Consider the following 27,394-nt stretch of genomic DNA (forward strand, 5'->3'; position numbering starts at 1 on the left):
GTCGTGGGAAGCCCTCGTTGCTTTCCCGCTCCGCAGGCCGCCGTCGTAGTACGCAACGACGCCGGCAGCGTGAGCCCTCAGCAGCAGGTCGCGCTCGTCAGTGCTCAAATCGCTGAAGTTGAGCCCACCATCGCGAGCCAATCTGTCGGTGTCAGGGTCCATTGCGACGAGCGTCGAAGTTTGCGTCATAGAATGAAGTACCGTTTCTCCTTCCGCTAGCCACCATACTCCCGCTTTCGCTCTGCTGTCGGCTCTGTCTTGGCTCTGTTTCTAGCCGCGCGTTTGCGTTTTGCGCAGAAAAGCCGTAGCGCCATCTGCGGACGCCGTTCTACTGACCGATGGCGCAACGTCACTATGAGACCATGATGTCAGTACTCCTCGATCGGAGGGCGGGCGATTTGAACTGCGCTAGAGGTACGCGGACGCTTCAGAACGCATTTTCTCTTAAAATAAGTCTCTCCTTGGCACGAAACAAGCGTTTCGAGGTTTCTGGGATGGTATTTTAACAGTCCACGTTGACTTGATAGTAACCTTTAGTGTCCCTTTAAGGCAGCGTTTGTCAAAAGTACTTTTTGTCACACGAAAGTGGAATGACGTAGACCACCCCTACCGAGCATTCTACGAGCTGCTCCAAGTGATCGACGCGGCACATCGCCTTCGACAACTGTTTAGGTCTATTGACAAGATTACAAATCTTGTTTAACGAGTTCTTTGATGAAAAGACGACTTGAATGCCATATTTAATGGCTGTCCTTTTAAACCCATTCCTCCGTCTGATGTACATAAGAGATGACAGCAAACTTTTTACTGTTTCGATCTGTGTTTAGGGTGCTTCCTCTTTTTTATTTTCTTCACTAGCCCTTCACATATTGACACCGCAATAGATTTTGGAAAGCCGGCTTTCTCTAGACGATGAAGTTGTTGCGAAAAGGTGAGATTGGCAAGATGGTGGCATGACTTTCTGAGTGCAGAACCATATAAACAAGTCAACGCAATGACATTTTTCACTAGTTTTGAGTGTGCCGGCGCGTAGTTTAGAATTGGTGTGCTTGTCCTGGGGCTATAGTGATAACAAATATGTCGTGCTGGTAATCTTAACTGCAAATCCAAAAATTGAATTTCATTATAAATCGGCACTTTATGAGTAAATCTGAGACCCATTCCTTCTTTATCAAAGGCTGCGAGAATAACGCCAATATATTTGGAACTTGTTTGAGAGCGGATAACTATCAAGTAGTCATCAACAAACCTGAAGCACTTAACAATGTTCCTGCCAAGACGCTCTCGAGTGTAGAAGGATCGACATTTGGGCGAGTTGGTGCTGGTTGAAGATCTTGAAGGGGCAGCGCAGTAAGACGAAGACAGCGTTGTGTATTCCTGCCTTCTGACTCCGTCATATTGCGCTGTCCCTTCAAAACGCTCTCGAATGCCCGGTTAACAGTTCTGAAAAAAATCTCGCTAAGAATTGGTGCGACCTGAGAGACAATGCAGACCCCCTGCTTCTGAATCATAATTTCATTATTGCAGATAACAAACGTGTAATTTAAATAAAAACCAAGGGTTAGAGAAAATACTGAACCGAGACACTACTCTCATTCCTAAAATTTAACTCATCGTTTTCCATAATGCAATCTTTGATTGTCTTGATCAGCTGATTTCTAGGAAGGGAATAATATATATCCGTGACATCGATGCTGAAGGCTGCGCGTGCTGTGTACACCTTTTCTTGGAAAAACTCAACGACTTCTGAGTTTCTTACTTCGTATGGATCTTCTACCTGGAGCCCTGTTGTTCTGAATATAACCAGCGACTACGTGTTGCCATGTGGTTCTCTCAGATACAATTATGTGTAAAGGTTGCTCAGGTTTATGCGTTTTTATCGTAAAGAAAACGTCAAGGTTCAACTCCTGACTTTTGTTTACTGTCGAGAGAAGGCCGGCTTTCCAAAATCTATAGTTGTGTCAATATGTGAAGGGCTAGTGAAGAAAAAAAAAATAAGGAGGAAGCACCCAAATAGATCGAAACGGTAACAGAGTTTGCAGTCATCCCTTATGTACATCACATGGGGCGTGGGTTAAAAAAGACAGCCACGAAATATTGTGCTCAAGCCGTCTTTTCAGCAAAAAAGCTCGTTAAACAAGATCTGCAATCTTGTCAATAGACCTAAACAGGCGTCTGAGGCAATGTGCCGCACTCGGAGCAGCCCGTGGCATGCTCGTGCGGCAAGAAGTACTTTGGGTTTGGCGCTGCCTTAACGGGAGCGCCGAGGTGCGACCAGGAATGCAGCAGGATCGAACCCGGCCGCGCATGGCAGAAAGTGTTTGCGCAAATTGGACAAACCGAAATATTGTATAATAATGTGAATCAAATCAACCGTGAGATTGCGGAAGCCTACTTCATGCACGTCCACTCGGGCGCATGCGTCAGCCAGACGTCTATCGCTCTGCATGATAAAGAAACTGAGTTCTTGAATGGCAAGATAGGGTCAAATCAAGCGCGATAATTGTGGAACCCTATTTCATGTACGTCAACTAAGGCGCATACATGCGTCAGCCAAACTTCTATCGCTCTGCATGATAAAGAAGCTGAGTTTTTGAATGGCAAGGTAAGATAATATCAAACGCGAGACTTTGGAAGCCTACTTCATGCATGTCCGCTCAGGCGCGTGCGTCAGCCAGACGTCTGTCGCTCTGCTTGATAAGGATACTGAGTTTTTGAACGGCAAGATAGGCTAACACCCTTTCAACCTTGTAAGCGTTGCTGCACACGTGTTTACAGTTTCTGTATATTTTAACCATTTGTTTGAAAAAATAAACCAGTTGTTAGTATGCGCTCGTATCGTATACTTCCGTTTGTCTTTCATCCGGGTTGCGCTGCCCACCCCTAGGAACATGTTCAATCAAATGTGAATATAGTTTCAAGCTGTAAACGAACACTTACCTGCAGATTATAGCACGAGAAAATTGCTTATAGCAGAGGACAGCTCTCGTCAGCGTCATCATACTAAACGGCATTAAAGTTGTACGTGCGGTGGTAACTAGTAAAATATAATGAGAAAACTCGAGGTATTAATAATTGATTGTATATTTCGAGAGCTCGCTTGGCACAGATGCAGTAAAGGAGCGATACTGCAGACAGTGCTACTAGACAGCCGCATCTTTATTACGAAGCAACATTGTGTGACATCGGGGAAACAGTCGACATTTATCGCTGCTTTCGTGATGTCGCATGCGTGCGGTTGACAGTTTATACTTAGCTTTTCACATATGTTACGTCTCAGCACAGCCGAAGGCATTAATTAGACGTTTACCACGAGAGAACCCCGCCCGTTCGACAGCGCTCATCTAGAAGTCAACGCCGCGTTGACACCTCTACCTGCACCTGCCAACCTGAAGTAATTAATGAAAAGGGCCATCGTCGAATGCTACCGCGGGAACGGCTTCGACCTCGGATTCCCAGATTGCTACGCACTTGCGAAATGTATGCCAGGGCGAAGGTACAACGTCGGAGGCAGAGTTCGGTAGGATGGTGCGATATCATGGGCGGGATAATGGTACCGATTCGACGATTGTGATTGGCCGTGACACAGTCATCAGATTCCCTAGTTGAGCCTCCTACGGAAAACGATGGTATTAAAGGCGGAGACCTTTGGTGCAGTGAGAGGTGCTGGCATGACCCGATTTGATTTCAGACGCTTAACATGCCGCTTAACATGGAGCGGACATCCGTAACTGGAGCCGGCGTAAATAATGTCAACCCCTTTTCCTTCATTCCTACTACCAGACGCATCCGTCGAAGGGCTTTGTGGGTTCGTTGCCCTAACGCCACCTCGAGCTGCGACACAAGTTAATGATGCGTCTTCAACAGGTTTCAGGAACAAATCTTTTACTATAGTCGATGTTCTCACGGCGAATCGTGCCCATAAAATATACGTCGTCCGCCGTACAATCGGTACGAAATAATCACATGCGTGTAAGGCACCACCCTCTACAATTAAATAGAATACTGGATCGCTCCCACAATTTCTGTACATGTGAACGCGTGCGAAAGAATAAAAACCACGAATTTAAAAAAAAAGCGACGTCACAACGAAGGTATAGTGACAACACCAACGATAAAAAACAAAACAAAAACGCGAAGTTGAAAAATGCAGCTCGGCGATGGAGACGTCCAACAATGACGGCTTCCACTTGTGACCTGACAAACTGAGTTACGCTTCAAGAGACCAGACAAAGTTCAGTGACAGGTTAAAACTAAAAAAAATGTTGTTTTACTTCCCCGGAAAAGTGTGTTTGTAAACACTGCTATGAATAGATTTGTTGTAAATTTGAAGCTTCGACTAAATATAAGTGCACACCTATGATACGCGCAATTGTGTGCTGTTGCGTTGCCCAGGATAGCGTATCGTACTGATGCCGAGAAGTAGCGCCGCCTGCCTATCGAAGCTCGACCGACGTTACTTATTGGGTAGCGTTGTCGGCGGGCTGCAGGCATCCGGTAGACCATGGCGACCAAGCAAGAGCGAGACCATTTCTAGTGCGAAACTTGCACGGTTGATTCAAAGGTAGACGAAAGAAAATGAAAAGAGCATGAAGTGATCAAAAGTACATTTCGGAGCCCCTTAAATAGGATCTCTACAATCGTGGGCGGGATCTTGCTTCCGTCGACGTCACATGACCGGCACAGAAAGAGGGCCCCTCCTCCTCTGGTTATACCGAGCCTGCTGAAATGAGGAGGTCGTCACGCCTCCTGGCATTGTAGACGCCTGTCCGTCTCTTCTGCGCGTTGCGGGTTCGTGGAAGTTCTCCTCTAGGTCCAATTCGAGGAAAGGGCCTCTCTAAACACACACACACACACACACACACACACACACACACACACACACACACACACACACACACACACACACACACACACACACACACACACACACACACACGCACACACACACACACACACACACACACACACAAACACACACACACACACACACACACACACGCATATTACACACACAAAAGAGGCTGTACACTGCGGGGCTTCCGGAAGACAGGCAGACACTCGAAACGGTCATGGCGAATTAGGAAGTCACGGTTCATTTCGACGAGGCCTGGTGGAAGAAGGTCGGGTGAGAGAAAGTTCTTTGTGCACGAGGTGCGGGACGCCAACAATACCAGGCGCAGTCACGCCTCATTTCCACGATGCAGGGTGAGAGATGGTCGGTTGAAATTCCTTTCAACACGTGGTGCCAGACGCCAACCCTAACATTGCCTCGATAGCATAGGACATGCTTGTCCGGCATAGTGTGCCTTTGCTAAGGCGGTCTACTTTACGAAACATTCTTCAAAATTTTCTCTCGCATATACGTTTCTCGCCCTTGTGAGCGCAACATTATGACACGTGTCTCTCATCGCAAAAAAATGCAAAGGCCAGTCGACGACAACGACTAGCCGGCATTTAGTCCAACGATGTGGACACGGTGGTAAGTGCAGGAAGGCACCGGGAACCTGGCAATCATACGAAAATTCCATTTGCTATCCTACAAAGCTTCCGCATTCAACTGGGGCGTCATTAATTCCGTCGCATAACCATTCTTTGAAAACTAGGGACAACGGGGCTGGCCAAATGGAAAGCACTTAGGAATTGTTGGAGCGTAGGCCGTTTAATCTGGCACACAACTTGCGAAGAGCCGCAAAAGGCGACGCTCGCTCGAAATAAACGGGAAAAAAGCATATTTGGGAAAGATGCCTTGAGGTGCTTTAACCATCTGACAACGCGAACGGACAGACGGAAACAACGCGTTCACTCGGACGCTGCTAGGATGACATCCAAGCTCAATTTTCTAGCACAAACGCACGCACGCTCACATAGCACGCGCACACTGCCCGACAACGCGTACGCAACACACAGGGTGCACAAACTCACGCATCCAACGCACGCGCACACAAACGTGTGAAGGAACGAACGCAACGCACATGCCGTCGAAGAGCTGGACGAACGTGGTGGGCAGGCGCTGGTGGCAAGCCGAGAGCAGGTCTCCGAACACCGCGGCACCCTTCGACCCCGTGAGCGGCGAGGACAGCGCGGCGCGTGGCGGGTCTCCGAGGAACAGCTGCGGTGGCGCGCAGTCATGCGCGATCGCGCCGCTCATTAGGCAGCTTAGTATAGCGCTTGCGTTAGCGTTAGCGTGCGACGCAACGAACGCAAAGATAGACTGCACAGTGCGGCACAAGGCAGTGTTTTAGAATAGCGGAACGGAGAAAAGCGTTAACGTTAACGCAAACAAATACAGCTCCATCTAGATGTAAAAACACAAAGTACTGGAAAGCCAAATCCACACGAAATGTCAAGCTTATCCAATGCCGAATCCGCAAGTGTGTCCCTAAGTCAAGCTTATCGAAAGCCACAGTCGCTGGGTTAATTACGCATGTAGGTGTGTGGTTTTAGTGTTGTTTTGTCGAGAGTCGCGAAACACACCGATTATTCTTGGCATGCCGCGATCGAGTGTTCTGTGGGACCCATATTACGTGTCATTTTTAAGTTGGGATGACATAGACGCCCTCATGCTTCGGGAACGAGAGTGACCGCGCAGGTTCTAGATGTCCTCAAAATCCACTCAACATCGAAGCTATTACGGAGGGGACTTATCGCCGGCAATTTCGTTTCCAGAAAGCGGATTTCCCACTTCTTTCCACTTTTTTGCAACGTCCGTCCGAATGGGTTCAAGGCGAAAACCTCCTTCAGGAGGTTCATATCGTCGTCGTTAGTAAAACGCGCACGCATTGTGACCACAGCACCGACCACACTGCTGTGTTTTGCTGCGGAGAACATGACATGCATCGGCTTGACATGCGGCTTTACACCAAGTGAACGAGCGAAATACACTAAGGCGCCATCTCGAGGCGGATACAGCAAACATCAGCAAACATTAGCAAGCCCTCTCGTTAAGCCTACTGCGCTGCTAATCGAGAACGTATATCGTAAACAACGCCCATTTGTCACCTGTACGCCACTGTCGAAGCATCATCACACAAATCTAAAGCAAACACGAGCATTAGTGGGGAACGAATGAGCCGAACAATGCATGCTGACGATTCGATATTTCCGAAGCGGGCTGCTCTCACTTCGACTGGCGCCGCCATGTTGCCGCACGTAAGGCTTCCCTTGCGTGCGTTAGCGTTCACCGCTAAATCTCGAAAATAGCGTACGTACGTAACAGCTCCAGTACCGTTTACGTATAGCGCATGCGCAGTGTGCTGCACGCAACGCTAACGCTAACGCTAACTCTTTGCGTTTGCTGCTTTACGCTATACTAAAATTAAACCGCTCACTTTCCTCATTGGATATTTCAAAGAAAACCGACTGGTAAGAAAAGGTGGGCGTGAAACCTAACGTGTGTCAACTAATTCTTGTTGATGTCATTTCCACATCGCGCAGTTGTGGATTGAACTTTGACAGAAGGAGAGGACAAAAAAAATTCACGCAGAAACTCCACTGAAGCTCAATAAGTATGCGGAAGCATGGGGCCACTTGCTATCTCCACGCTGCCCAGTGTCATTATCAATCTTGTCGAACTTCATCTGACCAGTATAAACACTTGCTCGAGCCCTATCGGTCGTTATGGGCCACGGCGGCCGCATTTCGATGGGGGATAAATGCGAGAACACCCGCGTACTTAGATTTAGGTGCACGTTAAAGAACCACAGGTGGTCGAAATCTCCGGAGTCCTCCACCACGGCGTGCTTCATAACCAGAAAGTGGTTTTGGCACGTAAAACCCATAATTTAATTTTATTTTTTTTATCGGTCGTAATCAACCTCAGCATACTAGATTCTACCCTTATCAACCCTTACCACTCGTTATCAGCATTATCGCAATCGATCCTATCCCTATAAACTCCCACCTATCCTTGTCAGCCCTATCGGACATGATCCGACCCTTATCAACTATTATCGACCGTTATGAACCTTATCGGACTCGATCCGACCCTTATCGGTCCTTATCAGCAGAATTGCTCCGATCATTGTACGACTGTATCGCTCGTTAGCGCCTTAACCGTCCGAGTCGAACCATTATCAACCGTGATGAGACCCATATAACCCCTCATTGGTACTTATCCTTATCAACTCATTGGCTGCTTATCTGTCAGTGTTGCGCGACGCAAACGAACGAGCCCGGTCGGCGAAGGAACGCCACAACGGAAGGCGCATCCTGCGACAACCGAAACGAATAGGGGATGTGGCGTTTTTGGAATTAAATTTTCGCGAAGTAGCAATGTTCCTGATGTCTACAATGCCCCATATCGGGTCTACATGTGGTCCTAGAGATGACCTTTATTCCAACATCACGAAATCTCTCACTAAAGCCATCATACAAATTGCTCTCCTATAACATTTCTTTTGTACCGCAGGCACAGCACGTTCATATTGTAACGACGTGGGATCGACGAGTATGCGTAGCAGCACCGCCAAGAAACGCACTTTATCAGTCGTCCAAGGGAACAACAACAACGTCTTCTTCGTTTCCCCCGCTTCACCTAAAAACCCGCGCTACTTCAGCGTCGTCCCCACTGGCGCATACCCGCTGAATTATGGTTCTGCCAAATATAGTTGTGTCATTTGCTCCCCCTTTAGAAAAGATCATCGTCCCGATGATAGAGGCTTGGAAAGCAGCGGTAAAGAACTGCGCAGTCTTGGCAGTCCTCATAGTACGGCTTCATACGCAGCACGTGAACGACCTCGGGTAAATGCCGTCGGCGCTTTGAACAGTGCGAGCTGTCTGGAACGACTTCATAGTTGACGTCACTGATGCGTCGGAGAACTATGTAAGGCCCGAAGTATTTGCGTGGGAGCTTTTCAGAGAGCCCACGCTGTCGTATAGGTGTCCAGACCCACACTTTGTCACCGATGTTGTATGTTACGGCTTTGTGCCGAAGATTGTAGCGTCTGGCGTCAATGTCCTGTTGTTCGTGGATTCGCAGACGCGCAAGCTGCCTAGCTGCCTCTGCTCGGTGTGTTATCTCTTCAGCACCCGTCTCGTTGTCGTCAAATTCATGAGGGAGCATTGCGTCTAATGTTGTTGTAACCTCACGGCCGTATACGAGACTGAAGGGCGTCTTGCGAGTGGTCTCTTGACGAGCCGTATTGTACGCGAAGGTGACATAAGATAAAACCTCGTCCCAGTCCCTATGCTCTATATCTACGTACATGCTTATCATATCAGCCAATGTCCTATTGAGTCGTTCTGTCAGTCCGTTCGTTTGAGGGTGATACGCTGTTGTCTTCCGGTGGGCGGTACCACGTATATAGGCGCAACCGCAAAGCCGAGCTGCCGAAGCTCTTCTCGCACCACCTCTCGGACAACTTCACGCAGAGACATGTCGTTACTCGCAGCCAGTACGGAAGTGTTCGCCGTCGAGTTGCTCATGTCATGCTGGCAGTATCGTTGATGCAGGGCCCGTTCAATGGCTGTATACCTCTTTTGTGAACTGTGCCACTGTTGTCGGTGGATTTCTCACAAGGCCGGCAAACAGTTGCTCCTTCACTCCTCGCAAGAGATATCGCAGCTTTCTTCCCTCTGGCATGTCTGGGTCCGCCCTATGTAAAAGACAGGCCATGTCTTCCGAGAACATACTAACACTCTCATTGGGTTTTTGAACGCGGATTTCAAGGAGACGCTGCGCGTTTTCCCCCCTGTCGATGCTTGAAAAGGTATCCAGCAGCTGTGCGCGGAAGTCCTCCCACGTGGCAAAGCTCCTCTCCCTGTTTACGTACCACGTACGAGCATTGTCCTTCAAATAGAAATAGACACTCGAGAATATGTCCGCCGAGCTGGTCTTATGGTTATACTGGGCGACGCGCTCGAACTGGTCTAGCCAATCTTGGACGTCTTCAAAGGCATCACCATGAAAGCTCTCCGGGATCATAGGATTCTGTAGTGCTACTTGCGATGGAGCTGCGGGGGCCATGTTATTTGTAGGAGGCAAACGATTTCTCGAAGTTTCTTGCAGGGGACTGGACTCGGGCGCTAAGCCTAGCAGGCGACGACTGAACCGGTGGACCGGTGTTTCGATGCGCGGTGGTGATTCCGGGCTCGATCGTCGGCTCCGCGAAGGGGTGCCAAGCATGAAGAATACCCAGCACCTCCACCAGTGTAACGATGTGGGATCGACGAGTATGCGTAGCATACTCGACATAATTGTATACTTCACGGTTAACATATAACCATCTTCTGTAACCGTCTGTGTTTAACCCAGTGGGGAAGGCTCGGCTTCTGAGCACGGGGAATAAATTTTGCTTTATATATTATTTTTTGTAGCCATTCGTCTTACGTGACGGCCGGACAGACGGCTTTTCTCGTTGGGTCGGCATAGAAATGCTTACGCATGTAAAAACGCCGTGGCATGAGCGAACGTACGTCCCTACGGCGGTCAAGTGAGGCATGCCGAAACGCAAACGCGCGAAGTGCCTTGTTCCAAGTGCACTGCGGAGTTGCGTACAGGGAGTGTTCAACCGCACGGCAGCGGAAACTTGGGCAACTTGCGAAACGGCAAGGCGGATGCCTATATACATGTCGGACCATGCTAGAAGTCGCCGTTAATAGTTTGACTACCGTATTTACCTGAAGATAGGTCGGCCCACATTTCTTTTAGAAAGAATCACTTTAAACACGACACACCTTCATTTGTGGTGTGCTCGACAAGCTGTACGCTCGTGGAGCCTTTGTCAGAGTCGCCGGTGCTTCGCAGGCGCCCTCGGTGCCATGGAGTGCGGTGGTTATGCCCGGACAATCTCCGGACCGGCATTTCACGGAGGGCATGCGACGGAGGAACTCCAGCAGCTGGGCACTTTTGCCAGCTTCGTTCACAAATATGGGTCGAGGTTCTTTGGTCACGCATCTCTGTCCCTCTGGTTATACTGCATGTACGGTGGTGGCATTCTAGCCAATGACTGTGGCAAAATCCTTCGAGAGCGACGCATCCGGTGCAAAGCAAGGGAAGCAAGGCCGGCCGGGCCACACTGCCCTTGCGCTGGTTTCGCGCGCCGCTTGCACTCGCCACTGCCTGGGTCGCCATGCAGTAGCAACAGTGGAGCCGCCACACGGCGTTGCGATAGCGAGCCGCGATTGCCGTAATACGCGCGAAGGCTGGCGGGAACGCGTACGGGCGCCGGTTGTCCGCCTTCAACTCCGTCGCTTTCCGTGCACGGGCGTCTTGCTCAGACTGCTCCGTGACAATACTCCTTATTTTGGACGGTACCGATGCAAGTTTATGACAAGTAATGGTCCTTACTTGTGCTTTCTTTAACAGTCATTTATTTCTCACTTCCTGTCTAACCAATTTTACGCATCCGTTTCTTCCCACTTTCCTTCCATGGCAGTGTTTTCGCGGCTTATTGCTCGTAGTTTACATAACCTTTTGCAGTGTTAATTATAAATATCTCAGTATGTTTTATATTTCTCATGATCATTTTACCATTATCACTGATTTTTTTTCGCTTCTTCGTGCGTATGGTCTTGGTGAGGCAAGCCAGTTTCGCGGGAATAATTGATGAGCAAGTTAGAAGTTTCTTGAAAAGAAATGATTGTTATTATTCATATTTGTTCATGAATCTTCTTCCACCTTGATAATTGCCGCAGACAGATTTGCTGTTTAAGGTGTTCTTTTTACCTGCAGAATTTTTTTATAAATTGCCTGTGGCATAAACCACAGTTCTAATCTTTCACGTAAATTGCTCCATGTGGCAGTCACTACTTCTGGGAGAAATCTTATGCTTTACTGAATAGTTAACATAACTAAACTACTTATCTTTTTTAACTAATTACTACATATTTCAATCTATGAATTGTAGCTAGTGAGTTGGCAAGGCATATTGATTTGGAACGAATTCTGAGGTTGGCACCGGTTTCGTCATATGGGCCCTCAAAGTTACGCTTAATGCGCTCGGTTGTGCCACTTTTGAAGAAAACGCTTTATTTGTGCATTGAAGCACAAAAGGAAATAAAACGTCAGTGCATTTCGTCGGACACGTTGAAAATTAATATCTCGAAACCGGTGCAGTCCCGATAATTTGTTCTAAGCCTTGCGAAACCACCAGCTACAATTTGTGGATTGAAATATGTACCGTAATGAAATTAAATAAAAACCTAATATTTAATTAGTGTAACTATGTTCTAAGTGTAATTAGTGTAACTATGTAACTAAGCATATTCCTTTCTGCTAAAGGTATATTGACCGCCTCACCGAGTAATTAAGATAAAGGGAGATTATTGTGCTAACTTGCACAGATAATTAAAAAAATGGCACAGCCATATAAAAAAAGGGCACCACACACACAGAGCCATTGTAGGCTTCGCGTTGTTCGGTCTCTGGATGAGCGAGGCGCGGCGCCTGGTTCGATGGCCCCGGCAAATCTTTCTCCAAAGCTTTGTTTCTCACAGTACCGTTCTTGCTATCGTTGCGTGCATTAGAATCATTGACTTTGGTAATTTTCAGGCTTTATGATTATGAACTAGAGTCTCAAGGTGTTGCCTGCACACTGTATACCCAATTATGGTACCTTGTGTAACTGAACCTAGACATACTCGTCATCATGGACGACGGGTGATCAGACTTTTGCCGACGTCACTTACCGACGCCTTGGCAGCCGTGCTCGCACTCGGAACACTGCTCGCGTTCGTGGCGTTTCGAGGGCCCTGCCTCTTGATTCCTGTAACAGGTGAACGGTTCTGCACGTGACTGGAGTTGACACCCGTGCTTTTACCGTTCGTGATATTTTAACGGCTAACGGTGCCGCACTTTCAAAGACACAAAAACGATTGATTGATTCATTGATTGATCGGGTTTAACGTCAGAAAGGAAAACTGTGGCTATGATGGACGCTGCAGACGAGGACTACGGATTGATTTTGACCACATGGGGTTGCAGCGGTGGCGTAGAGGAAGAACACCCGCCTCGCGTGCAAGAGGTCCGTGGTTCGAATCCCGGTGCCGGTAATTTTCCACCGGATTAAAAAAAATCCGCGTGTTGATAAAATTGCATAAGCAGGCCTGGAGTGTGGCCCGATCCCGGTGACCAGAACCGGTAACGCACTCCCTCACCAGAGCAGGATTGGCCACCCTGGTGCAGTACATGGCCACAACATCCTACATGAACACAACAATCAAACCCCGGCCCTCAGTCCCCAGAAGCTGCGAAGCAACTGACCACGGCGGCGGTCAGACCTGTGTTAGTTTCGCCTACGACGCGCGCTATAGCTGGCGCGGATGCAGCGGACGCCGGGGCTTCATTCAAAGCGGCGGACATTTTGGCCCGTTCAGCGCTGCCGCAACGCCTCCCCGCCAAGCGCGTCCAGGCATGTTTCACTGCCACGTGTATTCGTGTGTGCGTGTGTGTGTGTGTGTGCATGTTGGTGCCCACGCTTGTCAAAGCGCGGCAGCCGTGGAGAGGAGCTCCCCAAGTGTGAAGCGAGGAGGTCTGACCGGCGCCGGCCCGGCGGATGCGTCACTACACTCGTCTCATCGTGTCTCTCAGCGTGTCCGTGCCCCGTCACGTGCGCCTCTGACGAGGCGTTCCTTCTTGCCCTCGACTCCGAGAGTATAAAAGCAGCTGCCCCCGGACGCCACGAGAGAGGCTTCGAATTCTTCCGTCGAGTAGCGTGCTCTCCCGTCTCTCCACTTCGGTCGACCTGACCGGCCGCTCTTTTGCGATGCTAGAATAAACCAGTTGTTCTGTTAGCAGTCGACTCATGCTTTGCCAGGACCTTCGGATGCTTCCAGTTGTGCCCCAGGCCGCCAGGCCAACGCTACCCTTGGGGCTTGCGACCCATTTGCAACAACGGGTGTCATCGGTGAGATTGCAACACCTGCGACGCAGCAGAGGGTGCTAAGAATCCCTGGCTCCGGACAGGCCGCCATTGGAATATGAACCTGGCAACGTTTAACGCTAGAACGTTATCTAGTGAGGCGAGTCTAGCAGTGCTATTGGAGGAATTAGAGGCCAGTAAATGGGATCTAATAGGGCTCAGTGAAGTTAGGAGGCCAAAAAAAAGCATATACAGTGCTAAAACGTGGGCACGTCCTGTGCTACCGGGGCTTAGCGGACAGACGAGAACTAGGAGTCAGATTCCTGATTAATAAGAATATAGCTGGTAACGTACAGGAATTCTATAGCATTAACGAGAGAGTGGCAGGTGTTGTTGTGAAACTTCATAAGAGGTACAAAATGAAGGTTGTACAGGTCTACGCCCCTACATCCAGTCATGATGACCAGGAAGTCGAAAGCGTCTATGAAGACGTGGAATCGGTGATGGGTAGAGTGAAAACAAAATACACTATACTAATGGGCGACTTCAATGCTAAGGTAGGCAAGGAGCAGGCTGGAGATAAGGCAATGGGGGAATATGGCATAGGCACTAGGAATAACAGGGGAGAGTTATTAGCTGAGTTCGCGGAACAGAATAATATTCGGATAATGAATACGTTCTACCGCAAGCGGGAGAGATGAAAGTGGACGTGGAGGAGCCGGAATGGTGAGACTAGAAATTAAATAGACTTCATACTCTGCGCTAACCCTGGCATCATACAAGATGTTGACGTGCTGAGCAAGGTGCGCTGCAGTAACCATAGGATGGTCAGACCTCGAATTAGCTTAGGCCTGAGGAGAGAACGGAAGAAACTGGTACATAAGAAGCCGATCAATGAGTTAGCGGTAAGAGGGAAAATAGAGGAATTCCAGGTCAAGCTACAGAACAGGTATTCGGCTTTAACTCAGGAAGAGGACCTTAGTGTTGAAGCAATGAACGACAATCTTGTGGGCATCATTAAGGAGTGGGCAATGGAAGTCGGTGGTAACTCCATTAGGCAGGATACCGACAAAACATCTGATCAAGAAACGCCAATGTACGAAAGCCTCTAACCCTACAGCTAGAATAGAACTGGCAGAACTTTCGAAGTTAATCAACAAGCGTAAGACAGCTGACATAAGGAAGTACAATATGGATAGAATTGAACATGCTCTCAGAAACGGAGGAAGCCTAAAAGCAGTGAAGAAGAAACTAGGAATTGGCAAGAATCAGATGTATGCGTTAAGAGACAAAGCCGGCAATACCATTACTAATATGGATGAGATAGTTCAAGTGGCTGAGCAGTTCTATGGAGATTTATACAGTACCAGTGGCACCCACGACGATAATGGAAGAGAAAATAGTCTAGAGTAATTCGAAATCCCACAGGTAACGCCGGAAGAAGTAAAGAAAGCCTTGGGAGCTATGCAAAGGGGGAAGGCAGCTGGGGAGGATCAGGTAACAGCAGATTTGTTGAAGGATCCATGGTGGACAGATTGTTCTAGAGTAACTGGCCACCCTGTATACGCAATGCCTCATGACCTCGAGCGTACCGGAATCTTCGAAGAACGCTAACATTATCCTAATCCATAAGAAAGGGGACGCCAAAGACTTGAAAAATTATAGAGCGATCAGCTTACTGTCAGTTGGCTACAATCTATTTACTAAGGTAATCGCAAATAGAATCAGGAACACCTTACTTCTGTCAACCAAAGGACCAAGCAGGATTCCGTAAAGGATACTCAACAATAGACCATATTCACACTATCAACCAGGTGATAGAGAAATGTGCGGAATATAACCAACCCTTACATATAGCTTTCACTGATTACGAGAAAGCGTTTGATTCAGTCGTAACCTCAGCAGTCATGGAGGCATTGCGGAATCAGGGTGTAGACGAGCCGTATGTAAAAATACTGAAAGATATCTATAGCGGTTCCACAGCCACCGTAGTCCTCCATAAAGAAAGCAACAAAATCCCAATAAAGAAAGGCGTCAGGCAGGGAGATACGATCTCTCCAATGCTATTCACAGCGTGTTTAGAGGAGGTATATTCAGAGACCAGGATTGGGAAGAATTGGGGATAAAAGTTAATGGAGAATACCTTAGTAACTTGCGATTCGCTGATGATATTGCCTTGCTTAGTAACTCAGGGGACCAATTGCAATGCATGCTCACTGACCTGGAGAGAAAGCAGAAGAGGGGGTCTAAAAATTAATCTGCAGAAAACTAAATTAATGTTTCACAGTCTCGGAAGAGAACAGGAATTTACAATAGGTAGCGAGGCACTGAAACTGGTAAGGGAACACATCTACTTAGGGCAGGTAGTGACGGCGGATCCGGATCATGAGACGGAAATAATCAGATGAATAAGAATGGGCTGGGGTGCGTTTGGCAGGCATTCTCAGATCATGAACAGCAGGCTGCCATTATCCCTCAAGAGAAAAGTGTATAATAGCTGTGTCTTACCAGTACTCACCTACGGGGCAGAAACCTGGAGGCTTACGAAAAGGGTTCTGCTGAAATTGAGGACGACGCAACGAGCTATGGAAAGAAGAATGATGGGTGTAACGTTAAGGGATAAGAAAAGAGCAGATTGGGTGAGGCAACAAACGCGAGTTAATGACATCTTAGTTGAAATCAAGAAAAAGAAATGGGCATGGGCAGGACATGTAATGAGGAGGGAAGGTAACCGATGGTCATTAAGGGTTACGGACTGGATTCCAAGGGAAGGGAAGCGTAGTAGGGGGCGGCAGAAAGTTAGGTGGGCGGATGAGATTAAGAAGTTTGCAGGGACGACATGGCCACAATTAGTACATGACCGGGGTTGTTGGAGAACTATGGGAAAGGCCTTTGCCCTGCAGTGGGCGTAGCCAGGCTGATGATGATGGTTCGTTAACCGGCACCTAAATTTAATGGCAAATTCGGGTGGTCGTTTCGGATCACTCTAGCGGTCGTTGTCTTGTTCAGGTAGCCGAAAAAGGGCGCTGCTAGCACATTCGCTCTTTCGCATCGCTGAAACCCGACGGCGCGCAACCCAAAATGCTCTCACCGACCAAGCCTGTGCAATTGCGAAATCCGACCCGGTTGTGAGAGAGCGCTATGCAGCGTCCGTCGCGGGTGTCGGCATGACTCGGCTATTGAAGCCGTTCCGTGACTGTGTTGGTGTGTTTTGTGTGTTTCACTTCTGGGATGGTGATTCGGCAACAATTTTCGTTTGTTTCTGGTACCTTCGTTTCTTCTTTTTTGAATCGAGAGGCAAGCAGTGACAGCGTGTTCTACAGCGCTGAAAACAACTTGCTGTGCTGGCGTATGAGTGTCTTGTAAGCGACGGCCACTATAGCGATTGCTTTCGCGGGCCACCATATATTTTCTAGCTTGTGCACCCGTTCGATCTGACGCTATAATGCTGTGTGATGCGGCGGCCTTCAGTCCGCCAAGGGCTTCCTTCCTTCCCTCTCCGCAAGGTTACCCGCCGTTCCGGTGGCGCGTGCTTTCTCCGACTCAGATCTGGAGCGTCTTGCAATCCGACTCGCAGGATCGGATCGGCCGTGAGTAAACGATCGCACTTGGCCGCCATCGAAGTGTGACCGGGAACCGAAGCCGCGGCTTCCAGCTTCGCAGCTCAACGCTGAAGCTACTGCACTGCAAGATTAGTTACACCCTAGATATAAATAAAGGTGTAAATTATTTTACTCTGTGGGGCTACAGTGGCCGGTAACGCAGCTCTGACTCCTCCGCAGGGCCGAGAACCTGAGGGGGCGTCCAACTGACATGGTCGTTTTTGTAACCGAGCGCACTGCTTGTGTCTGGAGAACTAATAAGCCCTCTTGTACGAGCGGTTCGTAGCCTGACTGCACGACGGCGGTAGTGGCGGCGCGGACAGCGCGAAGGCGCTCCAAATGTCCGAATAATTCGCAAAAAATCTGACGACAGCTTCGCGCTTCTTATCAGTTGTGAATGCGAAAGCATTAATGTCCAATTCAACCCTGCTGAGCGATCCTTCGAGTTATTGACTCCTAGAAGGCAAGCAAGCGCGTTGAGACGCTTGGCGCGTTTCGATTTGGCCTTACCGACGGGCAGTTAGAACCAAGGCGACAGCTTGCGCGTACAGGGAACGCGCGGATAACACAGGCTTGGGTGAGAGAGAGAGAGCGAGGGTGACGTGGCGTCGCGGCGATGCCCTCCCCCTCACGCGATACCGCAGCAACAGGTGTTCCTTTCCACCCACTGTGCTCCGTCGAGGCCCGAGCCAGGAAGCGCGAGCCAGCGCCACGAGTGCGCGAGGCACGCTGATGACGTGGCATCGCAGCCAACGGGAGTCAATGTGGCGTTTCGCTGCTACTAACGTCGCTGGCTTTTTCGCTCAATGTTCCATTTGACGCTTCCACATCGATAATAACGGAGTGACAATGGTGCGGGAGTTTTAAAGCGAAGGCTTCACTAACCTCGTCGAGCCCAGTTTCGCCGTCGCCAGCAATTTGACCTTCATTTGACCGCGCCGTAGCCTTGGCAACGCGTCACGTGACTCGCCGCGCCGAGCTCCGCCGCCGGCTTGGCGCATGCGCTCTCTGCAGCTGGGTCGCCGCCTAACCACGTGACTCGCCGCGCGCGTGGCTAAGAGGAGCGCTGCACTCGCCTAGTCAGTGCAAGCTTGGCCATGGATGAGAGCGAGGCCGGGCTTTCTTCTCTGAGCGTTGTGCGGGAGCGGGAGGCGTTGAGCCGTCCTCGCCAAGCGGCGTCTGACCACCCCGCGGATATCGCCCATCGAGCTGCTTGACTAAATAGGGTCTGCAATGCAACAGGCGTCGCACCGTCAAGATCAATGTAGCGACTGCGTTCGCACCTTGTCCTTTTGTGCTTCGACGCTGCGCATGTTCGCGGCGTCTCTTTGTATGTCTAGCACTTGCGCTTTCCTTGTGGCACAACAGGCGTCGCACCCTCTAACGATGCGTGTCTACCTAAGCCTAAATAGAGAGAGAAAGCCCTTTATTGAACATGCAGAGTGTTTAGCCAGCGCATTTTCACCTGCATGCTACTCTGCAGGGAGCGAGACGAAGGAGAAGAAAGGCCCCAGAAGGAGGTGGGCAGAAGAAAACAGGAAAATAAAATTTAAAAAATGCAGGTCGTGTGATGTTATCAGTAGTAGGGTGAGTGTCCGATGCGACGCATGTAGACTGTAAATGTAAAATAAAAATAAAATAACAGTCTTGATGAGAAGACGTGCGTGAGTCATAGTTTAGAAAGTACACCGATTCAATCAGTATATGAGAACAAGAATTCCAGGGCTTCACGCTATATTGATTGGCAAGGCCAGGGACCCAGCATCTGTGTCCGTGGCAAGGTGCCTTGGTCGAGTCTAATCGCAGTCATGTCCAGCCAGCGACCTACACACAGCCATCATAGCTGGCTTAACGGGGATTGTATACCTAAGTGTAATAATTACAGCTAAATGAAAGGTTAACCAACTGAAACCAAGATTTACCCATGCTGAACCAAGCTTTCGCTTTGCATGTCCAGGGTTATTGGAGCTAAGCAAGCAGCCATATTTAGATAACGTGGAGGAAATCTGCAAACAATTTAAAATCGGGTAAAGCTCATATGGCAAGCACTCTCGTGCCACGAGTGCATTTTGGTGGTAGCCGTTAAATATAACTGCAGTCCGCGAAGGGCTCAACGTTGGAGGATAACAAACTCGAGGGGAAGTCGCGTGCCGCGCAACCATAGTAATGAAATGAAAGTTCCTCAAGTCAAGTCTTAGCATATAGACGGTAGTTTGAGCGAGAACAAACGCGGGTAGTCGGTCGTTCCTACACTTGAGATTAGGAAGGAGATGTTGGGTAGGTGATGCAATGCCTGCTTCAGCTGTACGGTGATCAATAAGATATATAATAGATAAACGGAACGGGTGCAGAGTGAAATGAAATGCCATCGAGTGGGGGGAGAGGATGAGGACTGATGGAGAATGGGAAATCTGCAGGCGTAGGATGGGATAGGACGGGCAGGTTCACCTGGACATGACATGGGGAGGCTTTCGTTCTGCATTGTGCACAGCTGTTACTACTATGATGATTAGGGGGAGCTCGCATACCGCAAAACCTATAGCCAGAGTAGCGAGGATATCTGCGGCAGGATACTGCTGCGCAAAGATGACTTTGCGCAGCAGTTTTGCGCAAAAGGCGCAAAGATGGCGGTTTTTTAATACTCACCTGCCCTAGAACACATGCTGTCTCCAGCCTCTCTGCTGAGCAGTTCGCTAGAACGCGACTTGAATGACGCCGCAAGGCGCTCGATTCGAGCCCCGCGTGAGACGTGGACGTCCAGGCGGCACCTGTGAGCTTCTCTCTCGATTTCGTCGATGCTTGAAGCTTTCTTGGCGTTGTCTTTGCCGCAGCCGACTCGTTGCCGCCTCTTCTGGCGTATGGCGGCAATGGTGAGGAGCACAAGGACTGTGCCGACCGCGACCAGGGCGCACGTAGACATGTCCTGGAGGAGAACGGCGAGCGGATTTCTAAGGCGGTACTGCTACTCTGCGCTGCTTAACTTATTTTCGAAGCCTGCACAAACAACAAAAAAATGGCACCCTCCGTATTTACCTTTATTTCAGAGCCATTTACTGACTAAGTATAATTGAGCTGGTCAGTTCAAAAATCGCCCGAGGTGCCGTTCTCGACACTGATCAACCGCGCGAATCCGAAACCCTGCCTCCTCTCACAGGATGGGTATACCTTTCACTGGCTCAAACAGGAAACATGTCGGAATGTGAACCTTCTCCGGTAAAGCACCCAAGGTGCCGGCCAGAAGAAGTGCCAGGATCTGTTCGTGTTAATCGCCGGACCCAACGCTTCCGACACTTTGCAAGATATACTCACGCCGTCAACCATTTCCGATGCGGCCAGTGCGGTCGCAGGTTTCATTTCTCCCTCGGGTCGCCGCCCTCGACGCTGCGCACACCGGGTGCACGAGCGAGCATGCGACGAACGTGCGCGGCGGCGCCGAGCGAAGCGACTGTGCGACCCACTATGCGGGCCAAGTAGTTCCATCGCTACGGTACAAATCCACCCACAAGGATACATCGGGCAGTAACCGAAATGAAATACGCATCAAGAGGCAAAATAGCAGAACTGGAAAAGAAAAGTACTCGAATAATCAGAGCAGATTAATACGAAATTAAGAGGCTAAAAACAGACGTATCACATGATTTCTGATCATAATGCGTGAGAAAGAAAGTTTAACAATCAGGAGGGTCCTGAAATAGGCCTGAGGCAGATGCGCGGATCGAGAGGTATGTTTGGCCAGATGTCCTCACCCCGCCCCCCGCACCCATAGAATTTGTGCGCGCCGCACCAGCTTGGTTTGGTTTAGTTTGGTTTGGTGCCTGTAGTAAGAGCACAACCCACTACGAGGGATTGGCCATGAATCGGGCGGCAGGGGGTCGAAAAAGAATAAATGCCTATATAGGATTTTTTTTTGCTGAAAATGAAATATCAAATGAATTCTAATCGTTAATAAAAATTTTCATGCTAGAGTTTCTTAAAGTTAGAAGTTCATATTTTTGGCTTCTTGTTGAAAATAAAACCTGCGTCCTTCACATGCTAAACTCACCAAGTCCTTCTTTTGAGCTGTTACTGTTCTTTTGCGCTGGAGAGACGATAAAAGTTTAATTATTATCGAAGACAACCCGCCAGCAACTCAAAGTCGGACTCCGAGGCCGCCTTGGAATCCGCGCCATACGAGGCACGTTCCTCCATATCTGCGCTGTGAGAAGAATATTCTAGCGGTTTCTTTTTATTTAGATTAGCACTTTTTGTACTGGTAGAATTTTTAAATTATGACATTTTCGTCAGATATCTTTTGAGACTATACAGAATCTTTCAAAATTACTCTAGGTAGTTACCACAGATACCAATTTCAAAAATTAAGCGTTGAAGTTGCTACGGAACATATTCAATTTACGAATTGTACGCTTTCACATTGAAAGAGAAATCCACTTGGTAACTGATTATGTTCATGGCACCGGTGTAGCCGTTTTAGCGATCTTGTCACTAATTCAGCGAAAGGCTTTTCTATTTATTGACCAGTGTCTTTTTACTGACTGACCGAGAATAGGCACAATAGGCACACACACAACAGCCGAGACACTGACATGACAGAAGAAGTGACGACATTTTAGCGACGTTGAAGTAATGAAAATTACTTCGAAATTGCCTTTTATAGACACACTTTATTACTCAGAAACAAGCATAAGCGACCCGAATTGACTGCATGACACGTGGGTTCTGATCAAGCAACGGTTGTCTTTACATCAACGGTGTTCGCACTGTTCTTGTGGTTCACAGCAAGGTGGCCCTAACAGGCTTCACATTGGGCTCACAAAGGATATGTATTTTTTTTAAAGAAAAAAAGCCTTGAAGAAGACAAGTCCACATGTCGGAACGTTGGGTCCTGCTTTCACCTTGTTCTCGTTTTGCTCACATTTTTTTGTGATTTATCTTTTTACAAAACCGATATTAGTGGGACTTGGCGCTGCAGGTTATGCATCTTCACTACATTCGTTTGATTGGTAAATGACGTTGTCCTTGGTGTCAATGTTTGTTGGCTTCTTATGACATGCTTAATGAAAATCGGGTCCCTTGGTTAACCCCCTATCTTCTCGTTTAATAACTACATAACGAGGACCTCGAATCCGGCAGCATTGATTCTTTCAGGTAGCATGTGTGTGGGTTTATTGACCAGTTGTCTTCACCCAGAAGGATCACGTACTCGTGACGCCTGCGGCAGAAAGGAATGTTTCACATCCGCCGCAAGGTTTGTGAGTGGTGGCGATGGCTAACACTACCAGGGTTCTACTAGGAAACATAAATACCCAAGAAAGTGTATGGGGAAACGGCGCCGCGGTAGCTCAATTGGTAGAACGTCGCACGCGTAATGCGAAGGCGTGGGATCGTTGCCCACCTGCGGCAAGTTGTTCTTTCATCCATTTAATTTCCGTTATTTTTAGAGCGCAGCTCTTTGGCGTCCGTTCCTGGGTTTCGCGTCGTCGTCGGCGTTGTCGTCGGCGTTGTCGTCGGCCTCGTAACCAGCTCGCCGACGAATCTGCTCCGCCGCCGCGCATGCGCGCTGTCGGCTCTCCGGGCGAGGGAGGATGATGGAAGGGAGGAGGAGAGACTGTGGAGGAGGGCTGGCTACACAAATGGCTCTTTGGCGTCCGTTCCTGGGTTTCGCGTCGTCGTCGGCGTTGTCGTCGGCCTCGTAACCAGCTCCGCCCCCCTTTCATCCCCCCAGCGCTAGCAGCGACCGACTGATACTGCTTTCGTGAGTCCGCTACCGCACTCACGAAAGACGTCGTGCACTTCCTGCAACTCGCATTAACCGTCCATCGATCCACACCGATGTTAGTAGTGGGGGACTTTAATGTTGACATAAAGACAAACAGCAATTTCCTAACACTTATGCGGGAGAACATCCCGTTCCTCTCGCTCGTAACGCGTCCCACGGCTGTGACAACCTCGCGAGGCACTTGTATAGATCTCGTCTTTGAGAATCAAGCATTGGTGTACCAAGTCGAACATATATCAGTCTATTTCTCCGACCACAAAGCTTCCTTCATGACTGTCAAGAACTGTTAGTGGAGTCTTTGTTAAAGGAATACGTGTGAAAAATAAAAAAAAATTCTGTGATAGCGCATACATGTGTTGCTCGATTTCTTTGCCCCAATCTATCGAAAAGGTGAAACAGCTTATTTGCTGCGCTCAAATTTCGCATTAGGAAGTAACGTAATCGTCGGTAATTTTTTTTTTCATTTCGTTATTTCATTTATTAATTAATTTCCCGTATGTTGTCCTTGGTATGAATGTTGGTTTCTTATGATATGCTTAATAAAAATACGGCTCGTCGGTTAACCCCCTTTCTTGTCATTTATATATATATATATATATATATATATATATATATATATATATATATATATATATATATATATATATATATATTTATGTGTGTGTGTGTGCGTGTGTGTGTGTGTGTGTGTGTGTGTGTGTGTAGTGGTTTGGAGAAAGTACAGGGAGTGCTGACGTTTCGTTATGCAGCCCGTACGGGAGCACGGCCCTATAGCCAATACGGGTAGAGGAGCGTCGTGGAGAAAAATGAGATAGGCGAGAAGCAGGACTAGACGTTGTCATGGCAGGAGCGCAGTAAGCCGGCAGGTAGGAAGAAGCCCAGCGTGGTGCTGTCCGAAATAGGAGGGATTGTCCGCGGATGTGCGACCAGAGGCAGGAAGGCCAGTAAGCGCCGAAAGGTTGAGGCAGGTCGGAGAAGCCTGCAGTGGCGTTGAGTAGCCTTAGGACTATCCATGTGTTCTGGAGATGCTATAGGCTCGCAGGGAGCCTCGACGGATCGAGGGACTCGACGACGCCTACCAGGGCCGGGAGCTGGTTTCGGCAGGTTAACGTGATGTCCTCCTCCGTGCAAACTGGGAGTCCCAGGCGAAGGAAGTCCTGCAGGAATTGGCCTCGGTGTTGGAGGTGAGCCGGGCAGACCAGCAGGAGGTACCCAAGCGTCTCAGTTTCTCCACACAAGGCACAAGCTGGAGAGGCCGCAAGCCGCAAGCCGCTAGCGTCATGCCCAGCAGGGCGTACTTGTAAGCACCACATCGAGCGACATCTGTGTTTCTGTATCCGGGTTTCCGCCGATCGAATTGCTGCATTAACTTTCGAGCTCGAGCCCTTCTACGACCCCGGTGGTATTTCGGACTCATGTTCTGAGGGAGTGGCAGGAGCGGCCGCAGACCAAGGGCTTTTGATTTGCGCCACGACTAGAGTTGTATCTGCGAATACCGCAGAAGCTTCAGCCATCGCGCTTGCTATTAAAACTAAGGATGCTCTGGGACAATCGTCGATAACTCTTACAGATTCCCAAGTCACATGTAGACTCTTCCTCACCAACAGGCTACCACACAGCACCACTCACCTATTAGGATCCCACCTAACGCAGAAACACAAGATCATCTGGTGCCCGGGTCACGCGGGACTCGAGGGCAATGAGACAAGGGACGGCGCAGCTCATGCTTTTGTCAACCGAGTGGCCAACAACTCTGACGAAAACCCCTTCTTACCACGAGACAGCCTTGAGCACCAACGGCGTGAGCGAAGAAAGTACATTCCACCACACCCTGACCTATCCAGGCGGGACTCTTATGACTGGCACCGAATACAGACGCACACTTTTCCAAACCTTTATTTGAAAGATGCCATTCACCCAACGCTGAACAGCGCTCGCTGTCCTTGGTGCGGAAGCCGGCCAACTCTCGCCCACATTACGTGGTATTGCCAGAACAGGCCACCCAAAATTAATACACCAATAATAACCGGCAAACTTTCCGGAAGGGAGCAGTGGGAAACTTGGCTCGCCAGCGAGGATCGGGAGATGCAACTAGCGCTCCTCGACCAGGCACGGCGGACCGCTCAAGCCAGTGGGGCCCTGGACAAGGGGCACCACCCACTCGCTTTCTGCACTTTTTTTTTTAAATAAACGTTTTGATATATATATGTCCAGCAGCAGCCGATGCTCAGCCGCAGTAAGAGTGAGGTCTCTCCACGCGCAAAGCCGCGCTGCGGGAGTGGCCGTGGTGGACGGCCTAGCTTGTCCGGTTAGGAAATTACGTTACAGCCTGCCACTGGCGAAGTTCGCGGCGGTGACGGCAGGGCTGAGCGGGACTGGAGAACGGTGGGCATTCTGTGTCAGAGTATCCGCCTCCTCGTTGCCCGGGATCTCCGCGTGAGTAGGGAGCCGATAAAGGGACATCGAGCAGCCTGCCTGCTGGAGTGCGGTCAGCCGAGAGAAGGGGAATCCCGAGGCTGGCCTTCTCCGGCCTCTGTAAGCGGTATCAATGTTGAGCCCGTTCCTGTTACTTAGTGGTCTCTCGCAACTCCAGCGTCTTCGAAGAATGGCCCAGCCACAGAACTGCACGCGTCGCCATCTCTCGTTCTTCATTGTCTAGCTCCCCCTTTCGCGGCGGCATTTTCTTGTATTATAGAGCATATTAGTTTTTTTTTCTAAATTAAGTACTATGCTTGGTATGCTTTTTTGTATGTATAGTTAATGAAAGTATCCTAGTTCCTAGTATCCGTTATGTGTTGGAACGCGGTGTACGCAGCAGCTGCTTGGCTGACGTTAACATTTGGCTACTACGTGAAAGGCTAACTGTCTTAGGCGCATAAAAATTAACTTATGGGGTTTTAAGTGCTAAAACAACTTTCTGATTATGAGGCACGCCGTAGTGGAGGACTCCGGAAACTTTCACTACCTGTGGTTCTTTAACGTGCACCTAAATCTATGTACGGGTGTTTTCGCGTTCCGCCTCCATCGGAATGCTGCCGCCGTGTCCGGGATTCAATCCCGCGCCCCTCTTTGACGCATAAGCGACCACCAGCAGCTTCTAAAGATTTGTATGGATTCAAGGGAAGAGGTTGTGGGGATCGAGTTATGACTCGGCGCCTTTGTGCGGGCATTGACCTACGTTCCTCGCCCTTTCCACTCGCGACGGTTGTCGATGGTTGCCGCGAATCGGTTCGCGGCGGTGGCGATTGGCACGGGCGTGCTTCGAGCTTGCTCCTGTTTTTGATTTGCTCATTTCTTTACACTTTAGGTAATAATTGGTAGCTTGCATTTCTGTCTTCTTCTTTTTTCCTCTGTTCCGTGTATCTTTGGTTTTGCAAGATAGTCGGAGCGTCCTTTTGCGTCACGGGCTTCAGCACGTGCAACCGTGTGGACGTTAAGTCTTTATAGCCTTTGAATAGTAGTTTCGAAGTTGCCAGACTAGTAGCTAATAGCGGTTTTACTATGGGTACCTTCGTAACGGGAATATTGCTTTGGTAGGAAAGTGAGAGCGTGGCCACGTGGTTGTACACGTGCGAACATGTGTCATACCTTAAGTCTGCGCGGCATATATTACTCCTATAACATTGTTGATAGTTACTTTACGGCATTTTAAAGGTTTAGGTACTGTGCGTATCGGCCTTTTCTAGAAGGCACGCGCTCTGGAAGCTTCGGTGGTTCTATTAGACAAAGCTAAGTGGAACACATGGCAAGAAAGACTGCAAAGCGTGCAGTGTGAGGGGAGGGGGGGGGGGGTCCCTCAATGTAGACGAGGGGATGGATGAGAATGGCGAAGAAATCGAGTCAATCGGCAGACACTCTGATGTCGATGCTACGCTAGATAAAATGGGGGATTTCCAGCATGAGATTCTGAAACTGGTCGAATAGATCAAACATGAGCTAAGTATTGAGCGTGATGCACGGAAGGTGGTGGAAGGAAGAATTCAAGCATCCGAGGAAAGGCTAACAGGGCTGTCATCGTGAACGAGAATTGCCGTGACAATGGAACGCAGTCTGCAGACGTGACAGGAGAGGGAGTGTCAACAAAGCATGTGGAATGCGCGCAACGTGGGGAGGGGGTAGCGGGAAAGAGCTGCCCCTGTCTTGATGCGGCCACAAAGGAAAAGCAGGAACGCAGAGGTCAATGCCCTTTGTGGGATTGACCTCTATCTAAATGC

General features: G+C 49.1%; 1 protein-coding gene and 1 non-coding gene across 3 annotated transcripts in view; one reads left to right on the forward strand and one right to left on the reverse strand.

The window, feature by feature from the left end:
* LOC135921798 (serine/threonine-protein kinase haspin-like) overlaps window positions 1–20,827 on the reverse strand; it is a 76,299-nt gene extending 55,472 nt beyond the window's left edge. For both annotated transcript variants that reach the window (XM_065456114.2, XM_065456115.2), the window contains exons 1-4: window positions 20,714–20,827; window positions 20,051–20,327; window positions 12,631–12,707; window positions 5,976–6,112 (exon numbers count right to left, since the gene is read on the reverse strand). In XM_065456114.2, coding sequence (XP_065312186.2) covers window positions 5,976–6,112; window positions 12,631–12,707; window positions 20,051–20,327; window positions 20,714–20,758 — 536 coding nt within the window. In that variant the 5' untranslated portion in view covers window positions 20,759–20,827. The remainder of the gene's footprint in view (window positions 1–5,975; window positions 6,113–12,630; window positions 12,708–20,050; window positions 20,328–20,713) is intronic.
* A 1,905-nt stretch (window positions 20,828–22,732) lies between these two features.
* Window positions 22,733–22,804, forward strand: TRNAT-CGU (transfer RNA threonine (anticodon CGU)). The gene has a single exon. It is a non-coding gene; the product is annotated as a tRNA-Thr (tRNA).
* Window positions 22,805–27,394: the final 4,590 nt, after the last annotated feature.

This window comes from Dermacentor albipictus, chromosome 6 (genome assembly GCF_038994185.2).
Source record: "Dermacentor albipictus isolate Rhodes 1998 colony chromosome 6, USDA_Dalb.pri_finalv2, whole genome shotgun sequence".
NCBI classification, from domain to species: domain Eukaryota; kingdom Metazoa; phylum Arthropoda; class Arachnida; order Ixodida; family Ixodidae; genus Dermacentor; species Dermacentor albipictus.